The following is a 24,501-nucleotide window of genomic DNA, read 5'->3' on the forward strand; positions in this document are numbered from 1 at the left end:
TTTAACAATGCAAACAGCAATAAATAAAATATCCCCACCACTTTCCTCCACTGTATAGTTTAATCAGCCTGAAAACATCAAGAACACTCAGATAAACAAACGCGTTTGAAACAGAGTGTTACATCATTGCTGTCTTATTTATATAAAATAAATAAAGTAATAATAAAACAGCATGTCCTCTCTGCTTTGTTTCAGAGATGCCTCTTTACGTCTAATTGCAGATAATGACAGGCACACAAGCATAATCTCTGATTAAATTGCTCATTTATTACAAACCACTGCGATATGTAGATATTAGATATATCAACATTCACAATATTTCTATCATTTGTATCTATTATTCATATAGCCCTGTGCCGAAAATAGTGCTGCAAATTTTGAGAAGGTAATTTTGAGGCTGCAAAAATCAGAAAAAGAGTCCTAGAGGGACTGGCACTTGTGCATTCGCCGAAGTGTGCTTTGTAGACGACTATCTGAGAGTGTGATGTGGATTAGAGAAGTAATTGGCAGAGTCTATGTACTGTCATGTCCCAGCAGGCTGTTTAGTATTGCAGCGTGTTTGCCGTGATCTGAGAGTCTGTCTCCAGGTCTGATCCTCCTTTTCCTCCATCTTTGACTATCTGAACATCAATTGATTCTGTCTGCTTGTGCTATCTGCTTATTGACTAATCTTGAACTTTACCTAGCTGATTTTTTTGCGAAGTTTTCTCTGAGGATGTTGGAGAATTATGACAAAGCAGTAGTTTTGTAATAATTCTGGATACTCAAATGTAAACCAGGACGAAGAGGAGTGTGTTTAATGCTTTTACATGCGGATACATGACATGCTATTAAGGGACAAGTCGACCTTATGTTAGGGCCGTGGCGGTGTAGACCGCGCGCGCCCCCTTTCGGTTATTATAGCAACTGCGTGTTTCCTCGAGTTACAGCTGAGGGGAATCAACCGGTTGCTTACAAAAAACCTAAAAAACAGCTTAAATATCGATTTTGGAAATCAAAAAATAAATCACAATGCACACTGACGCTTTTTATGCTATCTAACGCTAATAGAGAGTAATAGAAAAAACGACTCAGCAACCAAGTAAGCGTTGTTATTTGCTACATGGAGGTTAGTGGAAAGTGCGAGATATCTGGAAAGAGGAAAAAATACCCGGATTGAGATCACAAAGAGCGAATTATGCTGGAGGAAAAGTGAGCAAACTGTGAAAAGACCCTCCTCTGCCACGTCTGAACCTGCCCTGTCAGTTCCTTTCAGCTCAAACCTGCAGAAGAAGCCGAAAGAAAGAAGGAAGCTTTAATTAATTAACGGTACACGCAAACAAGGAACTTCTTCCACTTTGTTTTTTGCCCCTCAGTTCTCCGAGCAGACGGAACAGCTGCGCTCGCTCAGCAAGAGCAAAAATCAACATCTACTGTTCCGCCTGTGTAATATTCTCCGACGTCTGCTGTTATTTAAGGGGCTTGTTTATTCGGTCTTTTCTGTGATCTCTTGGATATAAAGTGAAATTTCCGGAGGACGCTGTTCGGTTATGGTTTAGGTTCGAGAGGATTTTAATGATGTACTGTATACAGGCCGTGAGGACGTTTGGTCGTTATTTAATGCCCTGTCAGCGGCGCAACAGTCTGGGGAATGAATTTGACGTCGAGGTTATTGCCAAAAGAGGATTTATTATGGAAAAACATCATAGTATAACCATTTTACGCCAAAATACCAATTGAAGTTAGTTTTGTATTCACACGCTCGGACGTTCTCCTTAATCATATAATCTCAGAAGTATTCTTTGCGAATTATAAATGGTGAAATCATATATCAAATATAAAGTATGTTGTTTTGCAGTCATTTACATGTGATTTCAGACCAAATATTTAAAGTATCATGGTAAACAACATCGAAAGAATGTCACAAGTTGTCACAACGAATGTGTGAATATAAAAGCAACTTTACCTCAATAAAATACCACATATATCATTGATGTTATTGGGGTAAAGCTGGTTTTATTTTCGTACATTTAACCTTTCTCCTTAATAATATGATTTCAGAAAAATAGCCTATCATATGTAAATTCTGAATAAGGAAATCATATTAGCAGCCAATGACTATCATATTGTTGACAGTCAATTAAATAGTGCTAATGTTGTTTTAAAGTCATATTTACATGTGTTTTCAGACCTAATAATCAAAGGATAGTGTGATAAACAATGAAGAGACTGTTAAAATGTGTGAATATGTGAATATAAAACCAACTTTACCTCAATATAGATTTATAAGTGAAAGTTTCGTAAAAAGATTTTAAATCATATTGTTACATTTCTTTTAATCTAGTTTTTCATTGTTGTTATAGTATATATGGTAAACACTAGTAACTAAAGTATATAAAATTGCAACAAATTATTATAATCATTTCGAAACTTTGCTCAATGGATGAACTCTGGGCTGGGTCCCTGCAGGGCCTTTAGCTGAAGCATCTGAAGGCAGGACACTGTAAATGTAAAATTCATATAGATGAGGAAACAGTACTTGAAAGTTTTCCAACAGTATAATTAAATGCAATACATTTAAATAAAAGTTTTTTGGCAAGTCTTCAAGAGGCTGGTGTCCCGAGGCCTCGCAGGACCACAAATCGTCCTTAGGGTTTAGACTAATTAACATTTGAGAAATGAGAGAGAGTAAGAGAGACTTGGCTGAAACTTGATTTTATGAATCAAACTTGATTTAATCTGTGAGAAAAAGTGTTTTTAAGTGTTTGACACTTTAAAAAGAAAGGAACTTCCGAGATGTAGTGAGAAGACAAACATTTTTCTATTTTAAATTCGGTGCACCAATTAAGTAGTCAATATAAAGTAAATAGGGCTGCAGAGATGACGTCAAAGTGCAGAAGACCAATTTGTTGGTAGTTCCATCCAGATTTATAATGGGGTTTTTCCAATTTAAGAGTAAAATAAGGTCTATTGTTACCGTAACTTGACAGCATGTTTTGCTCCATTGCGTAAATTGTACACATCCACACATGTTTTTGATAATCAGATAATAACCTTTGGTACAAGAGTGTGCAGTTAGTCTCTATAGGAATGCGCAAGCACTTGACATCCATAACATCATTATCAGACCAACTGAATGTATGTGCGCACTGCACAAGGTCATAATGTTTTGTTTACAAAGTATAATGGTATAATATTGTAATATTTCTGCCCTTTTTTTCTCCAGTTCTGCAATGCAGCCCATCTTTCCTGTTCCTCTCCTGTTTCTCCTGTTGGCTCAACAAAGCGTTTGGTCGTCTACTCCACAGGAACCAAAAGTTCAAGGCTCTCCTCCAGAAATCTCCAGCTTACATCACCCCACCTGGAGCCTGGGGCTGCAGCTGTACAGGTCGCTCCGCACCAACGGTTCCCAGACCAACACCTTCATCTCCCCGCTTCTGTTGGCCAACTCCTTGCTGGCTCTAGGGGGTGGAGCAAAAGGATCCACAGCCAGCCAGTTTCATGATCTCCTGAGGATCACCAAAAATGAGAATGTGGTAGGAGAGACTTTGACCACAGCACAGAAGGCTGTGCATGAATCAAATGGGACCAGCTACATATTGCACAGTTCCTCTGCACTGTTTTCCAAACAAGCCCCTGAACTGGAGAAGAGCTTTCTGGAGAAGCTCCAGACCCACTTTGGGATGCAGCATGTGGCCCTGGAGGATGCACAAAAACAGTCCGACATGGAGAAGCTCCAGTACTGGGCTAAAAGTGGGATGGATGGGGAAGAGACAGCAGCTCTGAAAACAGCACTGGAGTCCAAAGCTGGAGCCTTGATTCTGGCCAATGCACTGCACTTTAAAGGTGAGAAGAAAGAATAAGTTGTAAATAATTTAGATGGCTTAAACCAAGTTCTTTGTCTAGTATGCTATTGGGTTGAGTCACAAAAGGAGGTTAAAGAAAGTTATTTTTTTATCACTGATTGCAAATAACATCACAAGAGATGGCATACCATGGAGAAAGACTGGAAAGCTTATGTGAATAGCATGCTTTGAGAATAGGCATTAGACTGCATTAAATTGAAGGTGTGGCTTGTCTACTGTACTTAGAGGATCAGGATAGTTGTGTCTAATCTTGAAGCTTTATGGTCCATTATGAGTTTGGACAGTAGCCAGACTCCATTGCAAAATTCATGGCCTCTTCCTTGTCTGATGCACTGTAAAACCACACTTCACTTAAATTGCCTGTGGGAAGTGAACACTGTTATTTTCTATAATTTGAGTTCTTAGCAGTGTTTTGTTCGTGAACTAATCAGTGTTTTTGAATGAAAGGTAGACATGAAAGATTTGTAGGCATTCACTTTTTAAATGTTAATTATTAGCAGTGAATTCTGAATGACAGGAGAGCGCTGATGTACAATCTATCAGTATTGAGACATCAATTATTTGTTCATTTGTTATTTGAATCTTTTATGTGAATGATTTATGTATACAATGCTCAGCATATATAAGTACACCCCCCACAAATCTGTGTTTAAAATTCATGTTCAATTAAATTGAATTAATAGGAAGCTATACAATATTATATTTGTGCAAATACATTAGATTAGTCAGTACTGAAGCTAAATCTTGAGCTTATCTAACAAAAACTAGTACACCCAAATTTATGTGCTATATAAAATTATGAAAAAATAAAAAATCAAGAGAAGCAAAAAATAAAAGGAAAATTTTAGTTGAAATTTTTTTAGTTTGAATTGTTTTTGCAATATTTTGCTTGCATTTAATTGTAATAATTTCTAAATATGTTTGATGACGAAAATATTATTTCAATAAATATATCTGTTTATTAAATCTGTTTTGTTAATATGCACAATAATACATTGAATAATTTTACTGAGAAATGAATAAAAATATTCATTTTCAAAATAGAATGTACTCAATTATGCTGAGCACTGTATTTAAAAACATCATTCCGAAATAAAAACAAACATTTCAGTACATGTACTGGCAGTCTTGGCCAGTTAATAGTGTTAACATATGACAGGGGGAAAAAAGCATGCAACATTGTCCCAGGTCTGAAAAAGTTCAACTAAAAATGAAAACACTTCAGTCATTTAGGGTGCTTTCACGACTAGACTTTTGTTTTGAACCTGACGCGTTTTCTCAGTTAGCATGGCTTGTTTGGCATATGTGAATCCAGCAATCGTGCTCGGATCCACGCTAAAACAACCTGCCGAGGTTGCCTGGCTAAGGTGAGCCTGGCTCGATTATAACGATATACGGCTATATGAAGAGAGAATTATGAGTAGGACAGGATGTCATCATTCCTACCGGTAAATGTGAGTTTCATGTCAAATACGAAAGTGAAAGCATGATGAAATATTAATAAGAGCTGTTTATCCTTCAAGAAAATTGACCTAACAGCAGTCTTGGTTTATCTGTTATTTCCCTCTATAATGTAAAGCCTATAATGCATAATTCTAGCCAAGGGCTATGTGTGAGAAAGTCTTACATCTGATTTGTATTTGGTGACGATGTCTGTGGGTGTCACCATTCTAAATTAAAGCACAGCTTTTCGCTTATAATATTTTATTGCTCATCGTCATATATTAAAATAAGGATGCATCACAGCTGAGCGGGACTCAGCAAAATAAACCATGAAACTCTGACCAATGTGAGGAGAGTTTACACGCACATGACTAGTTTTAGCTATTTTTGTCCGTTTAGAAACTTTGCCGTGTGAAAGCGAACTGCACCAAGAGCAAAGAGCAACATTGTAACAATTTTATTCCCTGTTTCGGAACAAATAAATCGATCCACATGTGTGAAAGCACCCTTACTCACCCCTTACTTGTTTCAAACCTGTTTGATTTTCTTTCTTCTGTTGAACACAAAGGAAAATATACTGAGGAATGTTAGAAAAAAAACATCCACTGTCATCCATAGTAGGAACAATGATATGAATGTTAATGGCTTATTCTTTCCAACATTCCTCAGAATATGTTGTTTTGTGTTCAACAGAAGAATACAATTCAGAATGAAAGTTTATAATGAAAGTTTAGATCTGCTATAGTGTGAATTAATGAGGAAGAACATTTTTGTGTGAAGTATCCATTTAACAATAAATGCACACTATCTCCAATACAGCTTTGTACTGGAATTTGTGTAGTGCGGATACGTGTATCCCATCATCAATCGCCTTCAAGAACTCATGCGCCTTAAAGTTAATTTAATTATCACATCTCTTTTCTGGGGTGGCACGGTGGCTCAGTGATTAGCACTGTTGCCTCACAGCAATAAGGTAGCTGGTTCGAGTCCTGACTGGGACTCTGTTGGCATTTTTGGGTGTAGTTTGCATGTTCTCCCACTGTTTGCGTGAATTTCCTCTAGGTGCTCTGGTTTCCCTGACAGTCCAAGGCGTGTTGTATAAGTAAATTGGATGAACTAAATTGGCTAAAGTGTATGAGTGTGTGTTTAAATGAGAGTATGTATGGGTGTTTCCCAGTACTGGGTTATGGCTAAAGGGGCATCAGCTGCGTAGAACATATGCTGTAATAGCTGGCGGTTCATTCCCCTGTGTAGTCTACTGATAAATAAGGACTAATCTAAAGGAAAGTAATTGAAGATCTTTTGTGTGAAACATAAAACAATTGTAAAGGTGGGTAAAGGCCCTCACTGCAAGTGCAAGTCACTGAATCATTTATTGAGGTTATCCATTCAACTGCACTAACTCTTTTAGTGAACTGTACGAGTGTCCAAATGGGATATATATCGCCCTCTGAAGGGCACTTTGGAGTTAAAACAATCATGATCGCCATTTTGAAATGTCATTCCAAAGCAAAGTGCTTAAAACTGGCCACTTTGAAAGGCCCTTCGGGATGAAGGATTTTGAATGGTACAACTGATGGACATTTCTGGCCCCCATGATCCTTTGCGTGGGGAATTTGATACTCTGAAGGCTAATGGTAAAGGGAACAACCTTTCTGGCGGCATAGTGGCTCAGTGGTTAGCACTGTCGCCTCACAGCAAGAAGGTCGCTGGTTTGAGTCCTGGCTTTGCCAGTTGGCAATCCAAAGACATTTGGTATAGGTGAATTGAATAAACTGGTCATAGTGGATGAGTTTGTGTAAATGCAAATGTATGGGTGTTTTCCAGTATTGGGTTGTGGCTGGAACGGTATCTGCTGAGTGAAACATAATCTGGAATAGTTGACGGTTCATTTCACTGTGGCGACTAAGAAAAATTAATGAATGAACAGCCCTTCTAAATGGAATACTGTGTGCCCCTTTGATTTAATCTTTTACTCTTTAAAATTAATAATTTATATTTAAATAAAGAGGACTCACTGTATTTTAAATTAGTGTATGAAAGGTAAAAACGCCTTAAAATCTTTTTGTAATTTGTAAATAAATATTTAAATAGTTAGGCAATATTACACTGATAATCAAACTATTTGTCTAAACGTCAGCATTGCTGTAGTTGCCCATGACCTTGGATCTAAAATACTTAAAGTGATGTCTGTGATAAGCTTGCCACTGCAAAAAGATTCACATAATAAATCAATGGACATTGTTTTTGGTGGAAAGAGTCACTTGGGATCCCCATCACTATGAGTTATACTTCTTCATATCCCAATTAACAAGTAATTTATTATCTGCAGCCCAAATAATTTAAGCCAACCATTAATAGTTTAAGAACATGAACATGAATAAATTTCACATTTTTGTTTTTCTCAGCTCCAGTTCTCAACCAATTCCAAGGTCATCTGTGAGTTAAAATGGTTTTATCAGTTCATTAAAAAAATAGCAAGAAATGATATTTGAGCCAAACCGGATCAGACAGAGTGGTCATAGCACCGCTGGGCTTCTGCTGTCTTGCGTGCTGGAGAATTAGCTCGTACAGATTGTGCTGCTGCTTGATAAATGGACTATAAGCAGTTGCACGACTGATGCTGAAGGGGAAAATTTGCTTGGAGGATAAGGAATCACTCTATAGGGGGTGTTCAAAGTATACATGTGTGTGTGATTATAGTGATTTATGTCGGTGTAGCAGATGCACCTGTGAGATGCATGTGTTTTCGTATGTATTTGTGTACTGTATACACACCTGCTTGTGTTCACAATGGGAAGTCTGATTTATTTCAGCAAACTGTTGTTTTGCAACGAGTTGGTCAGAATAAATAATTCAGAGTTTTATAGCAGTTTTTAATGCTGCTACCAAACTAGTCAATGTTGAATGTCAACATGTGAATCAGTGTAAACAAAGCAATAAAGTTGCCATTTAGTTTATTTATTCAATATATTTATTTGTTTTCTGATATGTACATAGCAGGTATGATGCTTGGATAAGTTCAAAAATGCATTTAGAGTTGTATTTTGAAGCTTAGAAGTTTAAAAAACTATAAGAAATGAATATCACTCGCTGCATAAACACAGAAGTTTTTTGGGGGGTAAGTGATTTGACATGATGCATAAATGTGCATTTCACTTATATTTCCTCATTAAGTTTTACAATATACACATTTAAATTTGTTTATCCCTGCCTCTCCCAGTTTTAAAATAATAGTCTTGCATAAATAATCTTATTTAGAGTTGTACTTTGAAGCTTCAACGTGTAAAAAACAGGAATGAATATCAATCGCTGCATAAACAGAAATTTATGGGGTACTTATAGTTCAGAAAAATTACAGTATTAGCTAAGTGATATGACATGATGCATAAAAGTGCTTTAAACACCTATATTAATAAGTTATTATAATAATTCGGTTATATGTAACTGAAAACCACCCAGCTATACAGAGTTCAGACAGCCTATAACAAGCTGTCTGTATAAACACACACACACACACACAGACGCACAACATCAAGCAAGCGACAAAGACATGATCACGCTCTCTCGTTCACACACACACAGCACCAAGCTCCCTCTCTCATTCACACACATAGACTGCAACAAACAAGCTAAACCCAGCATCATGCTCTCTCATTCACACACATACATACATGTGCTCGCTCGCTCGGGAGTTGGGAGCTATATTGTTCGGCCGCCCGCTCCTATTCAAAATACATCAGTTTCCGACCGCTTTCGCGCTTTATTATTGAGATTTATTCCCGCACCGCAAGAAATCTGGTCAGGTTCCGCGGTAATGCAGACCTTTAATTCAAAGCATCGGCTATTTCAGAAGTGTTTCGACACCTGGCGAATCTGCGTTTGACTGACAGGTATGGAAAAACTTCTATCTCAAATAGCCTAGTGGACTGTGCGTGTACACAGAGTACACAGTGTGCTGCAAATGGCCCGAGTTCGAACTACTTGAACAAATACTCTGAAATTATGACTTGATATATTTTGTTAATGTTACCTTGTTATGACCAAAACAAAACATATTTATTCACAAAGTTTTCATCTTAGTTGACAGACTAATGTTAAAACACAACATGTTACAGAACAGAGCATTTAAAAACTAATATCTTTAAATGCATCTCCCTGGATTCGAACTCATTTTCTCTGCATGCTAGTTAGGAACTCTCACCACTTCACTAAATCACTTGAAACCTTAACTCTACAACGTCGCGTTTAATACCTCAATTTGCATAACAGTTTCTTTGCTGAAGCTGTTCCAGAGTAATACATAAAAATGAGCACTAGGTGTCACTGTAGATACGAGTTTCGAAATGTTTCAAAGCGTTTCGAAGCTTCGACACGTTTGCTTTGACTGTTGTAGTGTTTCATGATGCCTCGCTTTGCCCACAACTAATGGCTGCCTGCTTTACAAAAATACTCCTTTTTAGTCTTCCTGCCTTTCCTGTTTTCAAAATAAAAGTCTTGCATGCATCATATGTTTAATTAAAGCTTAGATAAACTTATAAAGTCAGAAAAATATATAACTATCGTCATCTCAATAAGAAACATGGCCAATCAAATGCATCCTTGGGTGGGTAGGTTAATGGTCCCATGTGGATTGTCAAATTTTTTTGTTCTGTCTGTTCCAATTAGCCTAATTCTCACTCACTTTTTCAGAATTTAACAATAATTTTTAAGGCTCACTGTATGTCATTTTTTATGTACTCTTATTATTTAGCTCTATTTAAGTATATGCAGATTTTCATTCTAAGGCACCTTTAAAAGCATGCGTTCAAAAAATATATATATGTTTACAAACCGGCCATCAATAGATCTCACGTTCTCCTTCACAGCCGGCCTGCAGGGTTGATGACACACCATCTCCAGTAAATCAGGAAGAGCCTATGTATCTTCCAGGGAGAGGTGGCATGTCATCTTAAATAATTTAGTAATGATCGTCAGCATCTCCTGACCTCCTGTGAATGGCTGTATTCTACATAAACTGCAGTACATGTTTTCTGCCTACTGTACTATTTAAAATAAAATAAATCTGCATGTATTACGCAACAAACAATCATATGCTGCATTGTCATATGACCATTATGTTGCATGTTTAAATCTGTGAATGGCTTGGTCTTGTCATCTCTGGATAGAATTTGCATAATATGCACATGTTTTTTTTTTTTTTGGTCTTGTATGCATTTTGCAAATGCTTTCATCCAAAGCAGGTTACAGTGCATTGATGTATGCATTTTTATCAGTTCATGCATTCCCCATGGGAATTCAACCAACGGTGTTGCTAGTAGGATAATGATTTGAAAGGAAATCTTTCTGACAAGCACTACAGATGGTAGTTTTCTTGTCTCATTATTGAGCTGTAACAGTAATATTGTATTTGCACAAAAGCTGTGCAGTACAGGCAGTTTCGTGTTTTGTCAAAAAAGAGACAGATCCACACTCTACTTAACTTTCTTGTCAGTTGAGATGTTAAATATGCTTGAAGGGCTTAAAATGAGTTTTTAACATGCCGCTGCTATACGCTGCTCTACTTGACTGGAGTTCTGTCTCTCTTTTCGTGCATTGTCTCACCCACATGCTGGAGTCTTGTTCTACTCATCGATTTCTTTGTCTGAGTAATACTGGCAGGTGCTTTGATCCTATTTTAAACACAGAGCGATGTGAGCGGAGCGGTAGGAGGAGAGCTTCTCTCTACTACCAAACGCAACAGGAAATAAAGTTTGGATTGATTTTAGGTTGATAAGCAATCTAATTAATTTCTTTTGTTTTATGTTTTGACTTAATTACATAATTTTTCCCCCCATGTTCTCAAGCAAGAAGCGCGAGTCGGTGGAAGTTCATTAATTCAGCCGATGAAATATACAAATTAGATCAGACAATAGATTGGGCTTTGTGAATGAGATTATGAAAATTGAATTCAGAGTTTGGATTTATAATTCAAAGGCAGTCAGTAGTCGCACCGCTTCAGGGTTCTATAGTAATTCATTTAGTCGCCAGTGCAATATTAACTTGTCCGAAGCTTTTTCATTGCCTCTGTGATGGGTCATTTGTGGACTCTTGGTGCTGATCTGAGGGCAGTGTTCTCTATTCTCCTAGAATCAAAAATGTGTCCTGAAAATGTCTTAAATTCCCCCCTAACGTACGATAGATACTGTACGTTCAATGTTTATGCAAATGTGGAGTTATTTTGACTTATACCAGGGCATGAAATTTACTTTTTTACTTGGTAGCACCAGTGCTCCCAACTTCAAAAATTTAGAAGCACCCACCAAAAATTAATGAGTTTAATTATTAATGGATTTATTGTATTTAAAGACAACATCAATCAGAAACCAGAAACAACTATCTAACTAATAATGTGATAACTTATTAATATTTGCACAATAATTCCAAAATGAATGTCGAATAATTATAAAATATTAATGATGACAATAATAAGCTAATAACAATGAGTTACATTTCTCATTATCATGCGAGTATCTGCTATAAAAACTACTACTGTTATATTATGAAGAATAAATTTATGGCTTGCATAAATGCAATATGCATGTCAATTTAATAAACAAGTAATATTTCTTGTACAAAACATAAACCTAAAATTATAATAAATCATTTAGTTCAATGCTAAAAGTTCCTCTTGCTCAAACTTGCACTACAACCAATATATACAGTCGCACAAATGATCACATATATATTATGAGGTCGCATAGATTAAAAAAAAGTCGCAATTTCGAGCCCTGTACACCAGGAAGCAAATCAAATTACCACTAATTTCAGCCAAACACCACACAAGAGTAACTTTGAACAGACAACACACCGAACCTTGAAGCAGATGAGCTACAATAGCAGAAGACCACACCGTGTGCCTCTCTTCTCAGCTAAAAGAAGCAAACTGAGACCACCATTTTCTCCAAAAGTCTCACCAAAATTGGACAATAAAAAACTGAAATAAAGTTGTTGAATTTCTGCTGCAACATTCGGATGGATGGTATGTTCAGAATTCAAGATGAGGCTCTCGTGTGGGGAAAATATACTCTGGGCACACTTTTGACCCATTAATACCAATTGACCATGATTTAAAGCTTGCGGACTTCCTGGTTTATTTCTCTAAACTTGACCATCCCTTAATGAACATAGTGCACCTAATCTGAAGACCAAGTTATTCACCTTTCTCTAAAAATATCATTCTTTTTCAAATATTTCCATAATCATTTCCAACACACTTTTCAACATACATAATAGTTTTAGAAAACTCTTAAAGTCCCTAATTTCTTGTTTTTAATAATAATAATTAATAATAATATTGAACCTAGTATTTTTTTTTTCTTGCAATTTTTTGAATAATTACTTTTATTCCAGCCCTACTAAAAGAATCTAGCCATTCTGGCAACTTCCAGCATATCATCCCAAACTCTTTCTTGAACTTAAGTTCTTAAATAAGTTCACTACACTCTTATTGGCCTCTATGGTCACCAATCCAATAGAGCGCCTTTGGAATGCTGTGGAAAAGTTGATTTGAATTATATGGGTGTGCAGCTGACAAATCTGTCATGTCAACATGGACCAGCAGGTCTAGAAGTAACGTTTCCAGCCTCTTGTTGAAACCCTTTGTATATATTAGATTGGATTTATTTCCCTGTGTCGAATGACTGGTCCCATAGAACTGGCTACACTGCTTTGGTAGATGTGTACAGTTCCTAATTCCAGGTACACCATGGAGAGCTGCATTGGAGCTCATAGCAGGGGGCAAATGGAGAGCCACAGGTGCAAAGCGAAAGGAGGACAGAAGTGAAAGATAAGAGAATTTTAGAGAAATGGTCAATGGGGGAGAGAGAGGGAGACAAAGAAAGCCAATTGTGGGTTCATTCGGGGTGTGGCTTGGTGGCAGACACCACACTAGCTCATTACCTCAGCCTTTGTGCTCTATACAGCAAACCCAAAAGAACAGCAAACCACAAAACAGGCACATACCCACTTCACCTCCAAACAGCAGCCCTGTTCCCAGCACCAAAGGATCTGGCAAGAGAAGATGAAAGTGCTTTAATTCAGAGCGTTTTAGCTTTATTGTTTATGGCTCATCTATTACTGAAAATGGGCTTGAGAGAGGCTTCAAGATGCAAAAGCGCACAATAGTCGCATTGTTTTTAGGCTCTGTAATTAATGAAGAAGGTATGAGTGTCTCTCTCTTGTGATTGCTCGCTGGGTCATTCTGTTTCTCTCTTTCAGTTACAGAATCTCCCAGGATGTTTTCTTTCTTTTGATTGCCAGCCAAGACCGCAGTGACAAGAATCCTTGTGTGGCATTTCAGAAACTCGCATGGCAGAATTCCCCTTTTAATGCTCGCAGTTCCAAGAGCTTTGCCACCCCGTAATAACTGACAGATACCATGCCATGTGTTTTGAACTTTTAGACTGATCAAATTTCATCCCTCTGTATAATTATTGAAATCCAACTGCTCTGGCTCTTGGCTTGCGTTCACAAGCTCAAAGGGAACTGCTAGCATACCGTTGAGGCTCATGCAAAGCTTGGCATGGGGCCTAACGGAGAGGTTTGCTTTCCTTATACAGGATCAGGTGTTTCTCATAATAAACGACAGTCAAGCGACTTGTCTCGGGTTTATAAAACGAAACTCCTTGTCTTTTTCAACACGAGGAATTCTACCCAAGTTTCTCCTCCTTTTTTGTTTTGTTTATTTTCTGGCTTTGTTAACGGTATTCGTAATTATATGTAAGGAATATGTTTTGAATTCCTCAGGGGGAGGATGTTTAATGCTGAAAGCAGTGGTTTTGGGACAAGGAGTGTTTAAAGGTGATTATGGAAATTTCCTCTTGGGTGGCGCATTCCTTTTTAAGGCACAGCAGAACGGAGGCCTGGATAAACTGCTGCTATAAATACACGAGTCTAATCAGCTGACGTTGATGGGGAAGTGAAAAACTAGAGATCCAGAATATATAATAGGCCCCAAAAGGCGTTTTGTCACTTTTTAAATAAAGATGTCTTTGCATTAGATAATAAATTATTACATTTATGCATTTTATTGAAGAAAAATAGAAATGAAACCCATTTTTCAGGCAACATATTGCATAAAATCAGAATGCTGCAAGGTTTTCCAAAGCTAAATTTGATTCCAATTTTCTCTGTCACATGATTATTCTTATTTGCTGATTTTACATGTAAATCATGTTGATGTCAGAGGTCAAAGGAGAATGGCCAGACTGGTTTAAGCCATTTTAAAGGCAAATAAAATAACCACTAATTTTAACCAAGCTCCGCTTAAGAGTTTTTCTGAACACACAACACACCAAACCTTGAAGCAGATGAGCTACTGTACAATAGCAGAGGACCGCACAGGACACCTCTTTTCTCTTCTAAAAGAAGGAAACTGAGACCACAGTTTGCTAAGTCTTACCAAAATTGGACAATAAAAAAAGTCGAATTTCTGCTGTAACATGTGGATGGTATGTTCAGAATTTGGCATAAACAGCCATGAAACACAACGAGCAATTCAAGAGGGGGCTCTTGGTGTAGGGAACATATTCTGGACACACTTTAGACCCATTAGTACCGATTAAACTCCACAGACTACCTGGGGTTATTTCTCTGTACTTGACCATCCCTTAATGACCACAGTGCACCTACAGTTGAAGACTAAATTATTCACCTTCCTGTGGAATTTAGATTCTTTGGTGATGAGTGGAGAGAAGATTTTTCGAACACATTTTTCAACATGAGTTTAAGAAAATTTGTCTCTATTTTAATTGAAAAAAGAAAAAGAAAACACACTTTTCCGGCAATTATAGCACAAAATAGTTTTGCATAACTCAAAACTCCAATTTTCTTTGTCACGTGATCCTTTAGAAATTATTCTTATTTGATGAGTTGGCACTTAAACACGCTTCTTATTATTTGAAAACTGTTGTTCAACCCAATTCTTTTCATGAAACCCATGATACATTTTTCTGAATTCTTATAAAGTATAATAGAGCAGTATACACTGGAAACCTTCTGTGTTTAAAAATTGCTTAAATTACAATTCTTACCAGTTGTGCACTTAAAAAAATCTGAAAAGTTTGTTAGTGCTTACTCCCTTAGTGTGATTTTAAACTAGGGCTGCACATTACATCGTTTAAGCATTGATATTGCAATGTGCACATCCTCAATAGTCTCACTGCAGGATTTTCAATGTCAAGTATAGGTTATCGTTGACCAGAAGCTTGTAGATTAATGGCAGTTCAAATATTGTGAATTTAAAGTTTATAATTTGCATTTAGATTTTTTGTGCAAAACATATCAAGTGAGTTTAAAGCAGTTTTGCACAAAAAACAATAGCATATGTAGCCAATAGTGAAGGCTGCCAAATGTCACATTACTTAAGTTTGTCATTTTTAAGTGCGTGTGTCTAACTTCCAAAAAGACTTTATCAGAAAAATTGGGGATTTTTTTCCTCACAAATCTTGTTTAAAGTTAATTTGAAATAGTTTATAATAATTTATGCAGATTTACTCCTATTTAAAATCACCCCAACCATTTTGAAATAATGAATTTGGCACAAAAGTGAAATATAATTCATATTGCAATACATATTGCACAAAAACAGAATATTGCATTGTTTGTGAGTATTCCAGTATTGTGCAGCCTGACTTAAAATAACTGTTACTATTACTGTAAACTTTATTGTTTCCTTTTGGACCGATTTGTTCTGCAGCGTACTAGATTTACAACACATACACTGTATCCAATGTTTCCTCTAGGATTTTTTCCAGCTGTGGCGGCAGGTTTTTTTTTACACAGATCTATCAACTACCTGTGCCGTTATTTAAATGACAAGTGTTGGGACTTGTGAGTGCAGTATTACAACTCAAGATCGCATTTATGTAATAGCCTAAGTGCATGTGAATCTCTTTGCTTGAGCACCGATTTCCTCTGCTCGTGCACAAAACTCATTGCACGTCCCCTCAAATATACCCTGCTCAAGCGCAGATGTTCTTGTGCGCTCTCAAATAAACGAAGCTAAAGTACAATTGAGTGTGTTTATGTAACAAGTATGTCTCCAACATTTATTAGATTTGCTAGAAGTATTTATGAATGTCTCCAATAGACATACAGAGCGATATTAATGCATCCTGAAGTAAAATAGTGAACACGGCTGTATTGCCGTGTTTGTTGGCCTCACGCATCACAAACCTGTCAGTCAGTCAGCACGTAACCTTAAAGGGTTAAACAAATGACGCACAGCACTACTACGGTAACGGAAAAGTTTAAGCTGTTAAAATTCACTTACATTTAATTACGTTTTGGTGCGATTATCACCCGCTATAAAAAAATAAAAAAAACACGACAATGTTTTGAATGAAAAGTTCTAATGTAGCCGTGGCGGGACAAATTTTGGTGTGGCGCTCAGCTATGGAAGAATGAATGTAGCGGAAACCATGGCATCATACCTCACACTTAAGACAAACATTAATAAAAGAAAACATTCATAAAAAAATAATTGGATGAAGTTATTACAAGTAAATTTTTAAAAAGTAATCAAAAATGTAAAAAGTGAAGTAATTTAAGGTCTTTTTTGCAAATGATACACATTTTGTACCCGACACCATGATATACATATTAAGTGTGACTTAACTGTCCATAGACTTGTAGGTCTAAATAACGTGACACCGTTCAAATTGAGTTGTAGAGGTCATTGAATGTCTCAATGCTTTCGTCTTTTCTCTTCTCTTGAAGAGCAATTTTAGTTCTTCTGGTGCAGCGAAATACAATATCTCGGCCTGGCTTAACCCCATATTGTCTCACAATCATCTTTAGTATTTGATATGACTTGATTCTGCTTTTTTTGCTCTCTCTCTTTCTTTCTCATTCTTTATCTTCCCCTTGACTAATCCAATAAGGTGAAAAGAGTGTGGAAAAGAACATGTGACTGTAATACTGCTAATAGTCTCTTTATCGAATCTCATCTTTGTCAGTGAATTTAATGGGTGTAATGGGCTGTAATAATACGTCCTATGCCTCTGCCTCCCCTGCACCCCTCCTCTTGCCTTTCTTTTATCTTTCGCTCTTGTTCTGGTGTGGTGTCTGTGATATTCCTTTGTATGGTTTGACTCATCAAGGCCTCAACGTAGAGCTACAGTAGCTGTAGGATGAGTACTGTAAAATGATGGTACTCCAATAGTTTATCAAGATGTCAAAATTCTTGTTGGATAATCATGATGTCTATTCTGTTATCATCCATTCACTCTCTGTATTTGTTTTAATGGATCTTTTTGTTTCAGGATTGTGGGATCGAGGCTTTTACCATGAAAACCAAGATGTGCGCAGCTTCCTAGGAACCAAATACACTAAAGTTCCCATGATGCACAGATCAGGTATGCCCATTTATCATTAACATTTGCATCTAAAGGTAAATTTACTCAATGCAGAAATATGCCTTAAAGTGTTAGTTCACCCAAAAATTAAAATAATTTTATTAATTACTCACCCTCTTGTTGTTCCAAACCCCTGAGATCTTCATTCAGCTGGGTCTTAAAAAGTCTTAATGGGTCATAATTTTCCTATGTCCATGTAAAGCTACACCTGTGCTAACACCCATCCAATCACTGACAATATATTTCAATAAATGTTTTAAGAAATGTTTATTTATTAACTCCATTTACTTATTAATATGGTTTAATTATCTTCCTTACAATAACAATTGTTTTTAATGTTTTTTAAGGTTTTAACTTGGCCATTAAAAAATCTTTAGCATTTAGCCTTGTGTAAGTCTGAAGTTTCATAAATTATGGTCATAAAATGATGTTAAAAAGGTCTTAAAAAGTCTTAAATTTGACTTGATGAAACCTGTAGGAACCCATTTGTCCTACATAAAGATATTTTAGGTGAAATCAGAGAGCTCCCTCATCCTCCTTAGACATCAATGTTCCCGACTCATTTAAAGTAGGGCTGGGTGATATAGCCTAAAATTAAAATCTGGATTAATTAAATACTTTTCCTAGATTTTGATAATTGAATGATTATTTTATTTTCAATGTAGATTTTTTAAAAACTTTTTTTACCCCTCATAGTTCATTATGTTATTGATGATTTGTACTGTAAATATACGCAACTATTAAAACGAGACATCTTGATATAATAAAGGAGCTTATTTCTAATCTTTGTGATATCAAAATAACTGAAGGAACCCTACAGTTAAAGATAACAGAATGTAAAATTCCCGTGCCTGATGTTAAACCTGTTAAAAATCTGTATATTAATGAGAAATGGCAAATGAAATGAAGTGAATCCATGTGTAGGATTGAATAAGCTAAATTGGCTGTATTGTATGTGTGACAATGCAAGAGTGTATGAGTATGGCTCTTTTCAGTGTTGTTGCTGTTTGAATGTTTTTTTGTTGTACATTGTATGTTTGTTAAGAAACTGATATGATTGTATGTTATATATTGTACATTTAGTATAGTTTTTGCCATGCATATAGCTAATGCTATTGATATGACATTAAAGCATAAATAAATAAATAATCAAGGAAGCAAATTAAGACATCTTGTGAAAAAAAGGACACATTTTAGTTTTATTTTAAAAATCAAGTTTATTTTAGAAATAGAGAATTAATTTAGCAAATCAAATAAATTAAAATTTCCATGTCAAAGTTGGAAATAAATAACTTGCATCTCCTGTGAACAAAATTAACTAACCTTTTAAGGGCGAACTCTTACTAGGCACGATTGCCTTCAACCGTGCCAAAACGTTATTATTCCCCCTCCCCCAACGGCATGCACTCACTGCATTTTGCCTTCTAAAGAGTGGACATTGCTTTACGTATAGTTGTTGGGATGCTGTGAGACGCAGTCAAATATTTTGCTGAACAGATCCACCACTTTTGACGCTCATAAATTATCATAAAAGTTATTGTGCTGCACATATTAGGAGGTTTCCTGAAGCTGCAGCTGACATGCAGCGAGGGGTTTGCGTCTTTAATAAACTATGCCAGTTCATGTTCCTTGAAAAGTAAGAATGAGTACAAGCGTACTACGTCAAAGCCCAACCGAACCGCACTCTGGCACACCTCCAACTGGGCCAGGGCTGGCCAACTGAACCGCTGTGCCCGATTCTGAGCACTCAGACTAAATGCACACTAAGACTCCCCATGCTAAATGCTTGTATCCTAGGTGTGTACCGTCATTACGAGGACATGGAGAACATGGTGCAGGTTTTGGAACTAGGCCTGTGGGAAGGGAAAGCCAGTATTGTGCTGCTTTTGCCCTTTCATGTGGAGAGTTTGGCTCGGCTGGACCGTCTGCTGACCCTGGATCGACTGGAGAAGTGGTTTGGGAAACTCAACTCCACAAGTATGGCATTATCCCTCCCGAGAACCAAGATGAGCAGCGTGGTCAATCTGCAGGTAATATACTAAACATCGCTCATATCACTTCCTACAAGGTTGTTATGAGTGTGCGAAATGCAATTTCAAAACATTTGGTTATAGATAAATATTCTTAACATACAATGCAGATAAGACTCATTTAGAAAGCTAATGGAAGATATCCAGATATGACATTAGCATAATGAGAAGCAAGCATAGGTCATAGATTATTCTCATTCAGAAGGAAAGCTATTTTCCTTTTAATGGAAATTGTGTTTGCGGTGGAATTGCAGTCAGAGTTTGGAACGCAGTTTTATGTGTCTTAGGACACTGAGCTATGGTCTTTATTCTTCAAAACATTCTTCAGTTGTCCACTGTAAGAGATTTCTTGCTTTCTTGTGCTGTTCTTTTTTTGAACCTCAGCAGTTTGAGCTTGTTGCTTTGTTGCCCTGTGAGAATGCAGGTCACAGAGAGGTTTGGGAAGCCTGCTTTTCAGAGACAAAGCCCTGTTTTACTTGAGGTGAATTCAAATTAGTATTAAAACATGCAAAAAATATATTATTTGTATTATTTAGGTTTAATTTAAACATCCACAGGTACATGCATAATAAAAACATGCCCATCATACTTTTGCAACAGTATAAAAAAGTTGTTAACTAACATAGTTTGGGTAATTAAAACTGGAACTCTTAACAAGGTTGTAGCAAGTCCTGAATATTGTTCTAAAATTGGTCATATTGAATAAGGTTCCTTGGGTGCAAAGAGTTCAACATATTCAGGTCCCTATACTGTATATGGTATAGGTTCCTCATTTAATGCGATTTGTGATCTGCCATGTGATTTGTATAATTACAGTTCTGGGGTGCGTTTCCCAAACAACGACATAACTCGTGGCTGAACTATCATAGTATGATTCATCGTTTGGGGAATGAACGATGTAGTGATGAGTGTTTCCCCAAAACTGTAGTTTCTCTTTCGCCAGATCCATCATCTGAACTATGTTGGTTATGACGTAAAACCTTCATAATGACGCTCTAAACGGGGCGGAGTAACAACTTCTTTAGAGAAAATGACCATAATTATTTATATAAAATTATATTGTTGTACACACACACATTAAAAAAATCTAATATTAGTTTTAGTAAAAACATGCACTCATTTTCTATATTAACTGGAACATATGTAAATGGTTCATACTGTATAGGGCCAGTGTTTCCTTTACAAATAATATTGAGAATATACCATATTCTATGCTAAAACAAGTTCAAGTTCATATTCATTTATTTATAAAGCACATTTAAAAGCAGTCACAGATTGACCAAAGTGCTGTACATAAGACAAGGTAAAAATAAAAAGACAGAATATAAAAACATAGAAATAAGGCAAGAGAAACGTCTGTAAAAATAAATAAAAAATTTGCGGTTGAACAAACTATTAAAATAATCTTAAAAAGCCAAGCTAAAAAAAGGTACGTTTTAGGAAGTGATTTGAAAATAGATAATGATGGAGCCCTTCTAATCTCTAGGGGCAACTTGTTCCACAACCGACGACCTGCCACAGAAACATAAACCTACTTAGCTAACACTCTCATATATATAAATTAAATTGTTTATGGTTGTAATTTACAAAAAATATTAATAATAATAATTATTATTATTATCATCATTGTTATTATTATTTTAATATTATTAAGTAGGATGTTGTTTATTTATTTTTATTTTAGGTTTTTTGAAAAGTCTACTTTTACAACTGTTACACATTCAATCCACTGCACAAATGTTCTAACCACAAGCACCATGTCGTATACAGTAGGCTACAGACATATTTCTGAATTAATAACCTACCATAAATTAAAACCATTAATGTATGCTTTATATTTTTGTTTTCACAAACTTTGGAGACGTGACATAAATTCTGCTTTTAAATAATAGGTCACCTATAGGTTTCATCATGAGCCATGGCTGCAATTAAAGTGTCGTACATTTTTTCCTAGGGCACTACGAAGGGAGTGCAATTGTCAATATGAAGTTCACTAAATCTGTAAAAATACTTTGAAAGCAATTTATACCTAAGAGAGATGACTTGAGATGTTTTTTTAATCATTCCGAGTTTAAATGTTCTAAATGAATAGGGCATAGGGGGGATAACTGGGAATAGAACACAACCAGAAACTATGCTTAACTACAGCTCTATACGGTATGTGTAGTTACAAGCATAAAAGTTTGCGATGCAGTTTGCGAATTTTTGTTGGAACGATGGATTTGGGAAACACTAAATCAAGGAACTATATAACGATGGAACTTGCGACCTTGGTTGGCTAACGATGGTTTTTGAAAATGAACCCCTGATCTATCCCTTTTATACAGACTCACAGTACTGTTCAAAGAGTAATGTAGTATGAGGTTCAAAAACAAATTAATGTTACATACACACACTAACCTTATTCAAAAAAAAAAATTGGAACATTTCATTCTCTAATAAATCTTGAAGAAATTTCACTGTTTCTAAAAAATATGTAACAACAGCGACTGTATCAACACCAATAATGTTAAAAAAATGTTAAAATGACTTAATAAAATAAATAAATTAATAAATAAATAAATAAATTAATTAATTAATTAATTATAAATTAATTTCCAACCCTGCCACACTCACACTTTCGAAAGTCATCCAACAATTGCTTGCCCATGATCTCTATAAGTGTTTTCTATACACGTTAATGACTCTCCTGGCATCCCAAACATACATGCTCCATCAAGGCCTGGGCAGAGGCATGAAGCAGTGGCTCAGAAGCCCCTCAGAGTGAAGCCATGCTGGCTTAGAAGCTCAGCAAGAGTCTCTTCAGCAGCTCGGCCACAGGAAGCAGCCTGGACTCAGACAGCAGAGAGTGACAGAGGAGTTTCAGAAGAGCACAGATGGTTCTGTCTGCACTGCTGAACAGATCTGGATTTGGACTTGACAAGTGACAGTGACTGTGGCGTGCTTGTTTGGGCTGTTGAGTTCAGTGGATGAAAGCGTGTCTGGTACGATTGGCTCGTGGGTAAAGCGCATTTGGATTCTTTTGGTTTCTCGCGGTGGGTGGAAATGTCAAGTACGCCTTCGTAGAGCTCTTCTGGTGGATGGTGGAGGTGAAGTGTTTTGGAGGCTGATGAATGATTTTGTGACATCTGCTGGCTCTCCTCGTCTCTCCTCCCTCTCTTCGGTTTTCTCCAGTCTTTCCTGTCTTGTTGGCTGTTCTTCTTCGTCTTTTCTCTCTCTGGCCTCCCTCTCTCCACGTCTGACCTCAGCTCATCCATCTCCTGCCCGGAGTCGGCTGGTTCCTCCCACTCATCTTTGGTCTCCCTTTCTTTATTCATCACTTCATCCACCACCTCAATCTTTGCACCTGCCCTTTCATTCGCACTCATTTCTTGCTGGTCAGAGTCCCTGTAGCTCGTCTTCTCTTTTCTTCTCTTACACTCGTTTCTTTTTTTTGGTCACACTCTCATTCTCTTTCACTTTTTCTGTCCTCTGCTACCTGTGAAATATTAATTGGACTCATTTGTGTCCTTCTTGACCTCTTCTGTGATCAAAAGCTACTCTTTCTTTCTCTCCGTACTTTGACGCACTGATAGTCCTGTAGCTTAGATAATTAAATTTATGGATCCACCTTACTGTTATGTGGAAATAAAGGGAAACACTAAAAGTACATGATTATGATTAGGGAAACTGAATATCCCAACAACTCACGCAGATATGGCAGAGTTATTAGTGTGTATATCCACCTTAATGATACTGCTGTTCGTAAACATTTTTAGAGCAATGAAGTTCAGTAAACAGTCAAATTATTTACACTATACACGTGTTTATGACTATGTAAATGTGATTAAAATAATAACATAAGAAATAAAGTACTTGAGAAAGGTCTTGTCATCGATCAAAGTTGTAAGAGCAACAAATAATAACTTGACTTCTAGTTGATCATTTGAAAAAGTGGCAGAAGGTAGATTTTTCAGATGAATCATCTGTTGAACTGCTTCTCCATCATAACAGATACTGCAGAAGACCTATTGGAACCCGCATGGACAAAACATTGAGAAATCAGTCAGGTTTTGTGTAGGAAAAATCATGGTTTGGGAATTACATTCAGAATGTATGCATGCAAGAGATTTATTGAATGGATGGCAACATCAACAGCCTGCGATAGCGCTCCTTCTCATACTTCAGCCTCCACATCCAAGTTCCTGAAAGCAAAGAATATCAAGGCCAAGGATTGGCCAGCCCCGTCACCAGATATTAACATTATTGAGAACACTTTCTTTGCCATTCCAGATGAATTTATTAGTAAGTTATTTGAGTCATTGCAGAGATGTATGGTTGCAGTCCTCCAAGCTCATGGGAGTCAGACACAATATTAATTATTTTTCCTCTGCACCATAACTTTATATTCTATACTGTACATTATTTCTGTTCAGTGACAAGACTTTTGTCTAAGCAAAGTCAGACCTTACTGTCCTAATTAAATAAGTGAAAATCAAGGTATGTTCATATTTTATTTTGGTAAAATAAGCATAATCTAGAGGCCTTTGCCTTTCATTTAAGCCTCTTCTAATACCGAACGATCAACTAGAAGTCAAGTTATTATTTGTTGTTTCTAAAACTTGTATAAGCCACAAGACTTGTGTTAGGTGGTGTAGAAAATTGTAATATTAAACAGTATAAAAGAGTGTTTTGTACATCTAAAACAATTGAAACCAGGTGACCCTGTGATTTACAGTACAAATAGCTGCCAGAATTTAAAATGGCCTTTGACTTTTTACATTTTTGATTTCAGACAGAAGAGAT

At 36.5% G+C, this 24,501-nt stretch overlaps 2 protein-coding genes across 5 annotated transcripts in view; both read left to right on the forward strand.

The window, feature by feature from the left end:
• Positions 1 to 24,501, forward strand: part of efnb3b (ephrin-B3b) — an 888,832-nt gene that overhangs the window by 312,653 nt on the left and 551,678 nt on the right. The gene's annotated exons all lie outside the window — the stretch shown is intronic.
• serpinh2 (serine (or cysteine) peptidase inhibitor, clade H, member 2) overlaps positions 879 to 24,501 on the forward strand; it is a 39,595-nt gene continuing 15,972 nt past the window's right edge. For 2 of the 4 annotated variants that reach the window (XM_073906574.1, XM_073906575.1), the window contains exons 1-4: positions 879 to 1,191; positions 3,206 to 3,825; positions 17,594 to 17,686; positions 19,484 to 19,716. In XM_073906574.1, coding sequence (XP_073762675.1) covers positions 1,178 to 1,191; positions 3,206 to 3,825; positions 17,594 to 17,686; positions 19,484 to 19,716 — 960 coding nt within the window. In that variant the 5' untranslated portion in view covers positions 879 to 1,177. 4 annotated transcript variants of the gene reach the window in all.

The sequence above is a fragment of the Danio rerio genome, chromosome 7 (assembly GCF_049306965.1).
Source record: "Danio rerio strain Tuebingen ecotype United States chromosome 7, GRCz12tu, whole genome shotgun sequence".
Taxonomy (NCBI): Eukaryota; Metazoa; Chordata; class Actinopteri; order Cypriniformes; family Danionidae; genus Danio; species Danio rerio.